General features: G+C 36.9%; 1 protein-coding gene across 1 annotated transcript; it reads left to right on the top strand.

Moving 5' to 3' along the window:
- Nucleotides 1-603: 603 nt before the first annotated feature.
- On the top strand, nt 604-5,446 carry LOC146390779 (uncharacterized). Its single transcript, XM_084923762.1, has 7 exons — nt 604-751; nt 1,725-2,194; nt 2,375-2,563; nt 2,694-2,789; nt 2,989-3,142; nt 3,292-3,474; nt 3,606-5,446. Exons 2-7 carry the CDS (start codon nt 1,727-1,729, stop codon nt 3,647-3,649), a joined length of 1,134 nt encoding a protein of 377 aa, XP_084779888.1. The 5' UTR covers nt 604-751; nt 1,725-1,726; the 3' UTR covers nt 3,650-5,446.
- Nucleotides 5,447-6,713: the final 1,267 nt, after the last annotated feature.

Here is a 6,713-nt window from a genome sequence, read left to right as displayed (position 1 = left end):
ACTTTAGACAATGGAACATATTACGTTTACACAAATGGCCAAGAGGAACAAACCGAGCTTTGTGCCTTGTGGCCATTTGTTGAGAGGTGCCTTGTGCCTTTGAGGCAGATCAATTTTCTTTCACTTTAAAAGTTTCAGAATTGGTTTAAACAGTCAGTAACAATATTTTGATATTTGAAAAAAAAGCCCAACCAGTTCAGTCCAAGTATGTATAAACCAGAATGCCTCTGTGACCTGTTCAATCATTCTTTCTTTCTTGTACATTTTCAGAGTTAATAAAAATATTTGGTAATTAGTCTCATTGCTGTTCGATGGTAATATACACATTAAAGATTGAAGTAGATCCCCTGTTTTTACCGCAATATCCATGTAGGTTGCATGCATTGTCAAGGAAGTGGTGCATTTAGAAACAAAACTCTCTAAAACAAAGAGGTGGAAAGACAAAATTCAGGTTTGTTTCAACGCGACACACCCTTATTCCTCGCCTCACCCTGATCACTAGAGTGATGGCAGAGTTTCACATGTAATGCTCTTGTAATGCGTGCAATTTTCTCCCCTCCCCTTTGCTTATTTAACAGTGACAGAAAGTGAACAGGTGTCACTTGTTCATCTGGAAGCCACTGGATACATCAGAAGCAGTCCACCTCCAAGCCCTACCTGAGACTGAAACTACATAGGCAAAATCTGAGGAACGATATATCTTTAATTCAATTTCTTTCATTATTTGCACTGGAAATAAGAAAACTTACAGGTAGGTAAAAACAATACATATGCAACATCATATCAGTTTTTAAATTAGTTTTTTTTTTGTTCAATATCTGTTTAAGTTTGACATTCACTATCTAATAGTGTTTTGTGAAGAGTAGTAATTTATAATTGTAACAATAAATAAATTAGATTGCAATTAGTTTTCAATAGTATTTCATTAAATATATATATATATATATATATACATACAGTATAACCGAAATAACTTTTTTAGAGTCTGGAGTACCTTCGTTGTAAACTGAAAGACTGTTACTTACTTTCCAATTAAAATATATTAATCATTTAAAAACATAAACGAATTTATTACTTTCATTGCTTTATTACTTTTTATTAATCTTAATGTTTCATTGCATTTATGGCACTCTTATGTCAGTTGCCAGTTTGGTTTGATTGTTTTTCTTATTTATTTGAGCAACTTTTCTTGTGATATTTGGTGGTGGGATTTATTAGCGTTTTATTTTGTGGTTTAATGTTTCACTTTTTTGTTATCTAACTCCATACTTATATCATCTGTAAAAACAAATTATGTGTTATCTTGCTGCACTTAATTCTAGAGCCTGTACTGTAAGTGCTACTGATTATTTTGTAAAAGTCCTCACCGTTGTTATATAAGCCAGTATTCCCTATGTTATGTTTGAATGGTATACACAGATGATGAGGTTGATTTTTAATTCCAAACCAAACAACTCACCTTCTGCTTGTTTAGCTTTGATGTGTACACTGATGCTTGCACTGGCCTCAGTGCTAAAGATATTGTAAAATGTGAGTCAGAGTGCACTCTGGTGGACAAATGATATGATGAAAAAACCACAGAGTGAGAGAGAGAGAGAGAGAGAGAGAGAGAGAGTAGCTGTAGTGACAGTAAATGTTATTAAATACAGTGCTGTAATAAACTTCACTTCACTTACAGTTAATAGTTAGAGTTTACTCAATCTCTGTCATTCCCTCTGTTTTAGGCATGGACAGCAGACTAGTCCTCACTCTCCTGTTTGTGATGCTGACTGGGTGTTTCATGGGCACTTGTGCTCAAAACATTACGGCAGCACCCAACAACACAATGAGTGTGACTCCAGCAACCAGCACAAATGCTACCAGCACAGACACCACCTCCAACACCAGCACCCCAATACCATCCAGCAACAACACCACTTCCAACACCAGCACCCCAACACCATCCAGCAACAACACCACTTCCAACACCAGCTCCACAACACCATCCAGCAACAACACCACTTCCAACACCAGCTCCACAACACCATCCAGCAACAACACCACTTCCAACACCAGCTCCACAACACCATCCAGCAACAACACCACTTCCAACACCAGCTCCACAACACCATCCAGCAACAACACCACTTCCAACACGACTGCAGCTCCAACACCTGCCCCACTAGTGCCTGACAGCAATGTGACAACTCTTAATGTGAGTAATTTAGAAAAAATTAAAAATATATTAAAAAAATATATTTTAAAAATAAATAAAATTATTTGTTAATTACTATAGCAGAAGACTGACAAAAACAAGTTGCAGTTGCATTGATCAGTACCTATTAATGTATACAACTAAACCACTCTCTAACATGGATCTTATTTATCCTTGCAGACCTCTTTTACTAGAGATAATTGTAGCAAGACACAGCTGTGCGTTTCTCAGCCCTCTGGCTGCGACCCCTCCAGTGGGACATGTTTCTTCCTTGGTAGCCAAGCGCTGGGAGGTCAAAATTTTCAGTTTTCACTGGCAGGACAATCAGACGGCTACGCTGCTCTCACCCTGTCACGGAACAGCACACCGGTATGTCAAATTTAATCCTTTTAGCACAGATGAAAATACAGTAAAGTTTAACAGTGAGACAGTCTAGTATTTTGTTAGTCGTCATCTTTATAGAGAGGTAACATTTACAATTTCTGGTTCTTCACCACAGGGAGTCAATGACACAACCTACATCTGTGCAAATAACAACAATGTAGTCAGATACATAAGTGCTCTTCTCAACAATGGCAAGCTGAATCCCACAACGGTGAGTTCTACTAGCAGACTTTTGAAAAACACTTTAGTAATACTTTTTTTTAGGGTTGGACTGTGTGACAAATGCTCATTCTGCCTATCACTGCTTATGCCTTTGTGTTGCCTTCACTTACATTGAAGTTTAATAATGAAGAAATTATTATCCTAATAACAACTAAGCTCTTCTCTTTGTGATCTGTTTTCTTCCGCAGCTTAAAGTCAACAATGTGAAGGGCAAAATCAATGGAAAGAACATCCAGTGTCAATTTGATGCCACAGTACCAGACGCTACTAGCGCCAAAACTAAAGCAGCCACAGACAGTACAAGTTTCTCAATGTCAGTCTCCACTGGAGCTTATAATGCCTGTAAGCTAACACATCAACATCACATCAATTGCACCTTTAACAGACCTCTTTTAATGATGGTTACACAGACCATCACTGACAATATATCAATATGTTGTTATGTACTTTAAACACATCAGTGATCTTTTTTTCTCTGCTTGTTCTTTCAGCTTCAGGGGATCTGGGTAGCCCTGCTTTCCAAATAAGAACTAATGTGGTAGACCTGAGAAATGTTACTGCCACCGTCACCAATTTGGTTAGTTCCAACTCCACCAACACCACCACCACCACCCCCAAACCCACCACCACCTCTGCGGCTAATGCAATTACAATCCAGCAATCAATGATGCAAGGTAAAAGTACCAGATAAGTTTTCTTCTTTCTTTTGGTTTAATACTTACCTGAGAAAAGAATATGTGCTTCAAACATGAAACACGTAGAGTACTTAATACTTGTTCTTCTGTTCTTCCTTCCTCGCCTCTAGCTTTGCTGATCACTGTGGGCATCCTGACTCTGAGCTGGCTATAAGGAAACTGAAACCTGCCCTACATAACAGATTAAAACTTCCCTATCCAACCATGCTACTATTTTTAAACTCACAGGTTTACTATCAACAGTATGTCCCAGAATGCTATGATTAATTTTGTGGGAAAAGGTCACATTACAAATCAGAAGGACTGGTGGAGGGCAATCACTTTCGAGAAGCTTTTTTTATACTGCTTTTACATGCAGTTAGAGATTTTGTTGGAATCATTTGTAGAACTCTTTAAAACGGTGTGGTAAGATGGGGCACAACTGAATTATTAAAAGTAACCGAACACATAGTTTGAATTAAGTGAACCAGAATCATGGCTTTTACTAGTGTGTGCAATTTATGCAAATTTTGGGTAAAGGGTCTGGTACCCTTTATAGCCCACATTTCTATTGCTAAGCAAAAACATTCGGTAAGTTTATGGTTACTTTGATTATTAAACTGCTAAACTGTGTAAACAGAAACTGCTGGTAAACCATTGTTTGCCTTTGTCTACCCTTAGAACACCAAAAGCAAAATTCATTTGCTGATGATGACAATGATGCCAGCAAATGGCAGAGGTGCATTTAAAAACAATTATGTTCTGATAGTATATTTCTATTATATGTTGTTCATATGAATGGTGTTTGTTCAGCAGTACCTTTATAATGACGCCTTCAGTGGCTGATGTTCACATGTGTTGCTTGCTTTTTAGCAGGTGTTCACAAATAATGCTATATGTGGTACTACTGAAGATGCTTGTGTAATGATTTTGTATTACATGTTTATAATTAAATATTTATCAAAAAAATATTTTGTGTGTTTTCTGATGGATGTTGCTAGATTTGAATTGGAACTTTTAAGGTTTAGTCAATTTTGGTTATGGGTGTTCTCAAATGAAATTACTTAAAACTACAATATTTTCACTACATGCACTTTTCATGCGGTGCAGTTGTGTCTTGCCGTATATTAAAGAGTCAGCCAGATAAGTCACTGCCCAGAGCTTGTGACCGTAAGGATACGAATGCTGATCAATATGAAGTGACACCTTCACTATCAAGCTCAGATCTCTCTCTACCCAAACAGAGCAGCACAGCAGCCACATCAGTGTCAGGAGCCTGAGATCCTCAACATATCCTAGAAACTTGCTCCCAACCTGGAGCAGGCGAAAACCATGACATTGAACTTGAGGATGTTAATTCTTATCCCAACACTGCGAGTTAGAGATCACGGTCTGATGAAGCCAGGAGAAAAACATCATCTGGAAAGTGCAGAAACGAGATCCTGAGACCACCACCTTGAATGCAACTAAAAATTCTGTCCATAAATATAATGAACAAAATCTGTGACAAAGGGCAGCTGTGTAGTCCAACAGCAAACAAGTGCATACAAACATGTATGACATGTCAACTGATCCAACATCTCCATATTTTGATTACTTTCAGCTTGGGAAGATCCTCATCCAGATGATTACTACAGCAGTGGAGTCATTCTTCTTCAACGTGACCTAAAGAGCGTTCATTTCCACCTTGAATCCTATGTGATTTTTTAAATTTAAGACCCATGTCAAACATTTACTAAATAAATAATTCCATTTATTAAAACTGGGTGGAACTGGATGCTCTTGACTGGTGTTCACTGAAACCACAAAACATTTGTAAAGCACTAATGAAAGTACACACAGAAAAAATTATGTGACATCACCAGGAGCAAATTTACTAGAAAATGAAAAGAATAGCAAAAAAACACAAAACCAAACCCTGTGCGAGACCTGTGGCGTCTGTTCAGGTGTTACACGTGTCAGTGTGGAATTTTAAATTGTTGTGGGCAATATTGCTCAAGCACATTTCTTATTACTGAGTATATTTAGAGTCCATAATGAGCTGTTTGACCAAGAGTTTTGGACACAAAGAAAAAGTTGGTGTATGGAACATAAATGTGTAATGAGAAAAGGGGAACGAAACAGAGAAAAGTCTATAACAACGATGTGGACAAAACATAAGAAAACTTATGAAAACTTCAGAAGCAAGATTTGTTTAGAAGAAGCAAATGTAATATGTGGGTGTGTTGTCCTTCGTGCAAACAACACTGAATAAAAATTTACATGTTTGTTTGCACCAGAATAAATGAGGTAGAAAGGTTTGTGATTTGTTATGCTCTGAAGAAAACCACAGTGGCAGTAAAGTGACAATAGCTGTGATTATTTTCCAAAGCCATGAGTGGGAGAAATTATATTTGCATCTTCATTGGTAAGTCAATTTACAGTATCTTCAGTTACACTTGATTTAATTCATTTTAAACCTTGGAAAAAACCCTCAAAATCATTATCATATACAAAAATGATGATAATACTTTGAGTAGTAGCATAGTGCTCTTTTACTTAAATCTTGGTCTACGCAAAGTCTTGAGGCAACATTTTGGACAGAGGTGATATAAAAATATATACAAGTCTTAAAAACAACAGTGAGATACTTGAGAACTTGTTGTCAGATCTGGAATAATAGCTATTCAAGCGAGGATTAATCGGAATTATCAATCAGTGTAGCTTCAGGTGTCTTTCAGACACATTTAGACACAACATGTTTCTGGTTTTGATGATTCCTTGTTTTTATATCCACTCCGTTAATTTAATTAAGTTTTATTGCTTGTTACATCAACAGTCACTCAGCAGAGATGTTGTTGAGTATGCTGTTCCCTTTAAAATTCCCATTTTTACACAATTTCAAACACTACAGTTAAAAATGAATATGATATAAATTATATTTTATATTTTTTAAGTCAAACTCTTTACATTAACAGTGATTTCCTTCATGATGATATCTAGAGTGCTGACAGGTAAACTTTTTCCTCACTTCCCTCAAAACAATCTTTAAAAAAATAGAGAATAATTCATAATACTAACTAATTTTTTTTTATATTAAGGTTATCTTTTCCAAAACCTGGCACTGAACCAAAAGGCTATCCAGTCCTCGGTTGGTGACAGCGTGGGTATTGCTGGCAAAGCAGTTGATGGGAGAAGAGAATCAAGATATCAGTTAGGGTCCTGTACACTCACCAAGTCAGAATCTGATCCCTGGTGGA

Source organism: Perissodus microlepis, chromosome 3 (assembly GCF_051167445.1).
Source record: "Perissodus microlepis isolate ML-2025 ecotype Zambia chromosome 3, ASM5116744v1, whole genome shotgun sequence".
Classification (NCBI taxonomy): Eukaryota; Metazoa; Chordata; class Actinopteri; order Cichliformes; family Cichlidae; genus Perissodus; species Perissodus microlepis.
This window is presented reverse-complemented; position numbering and strand designations above follow the sequence as displayed.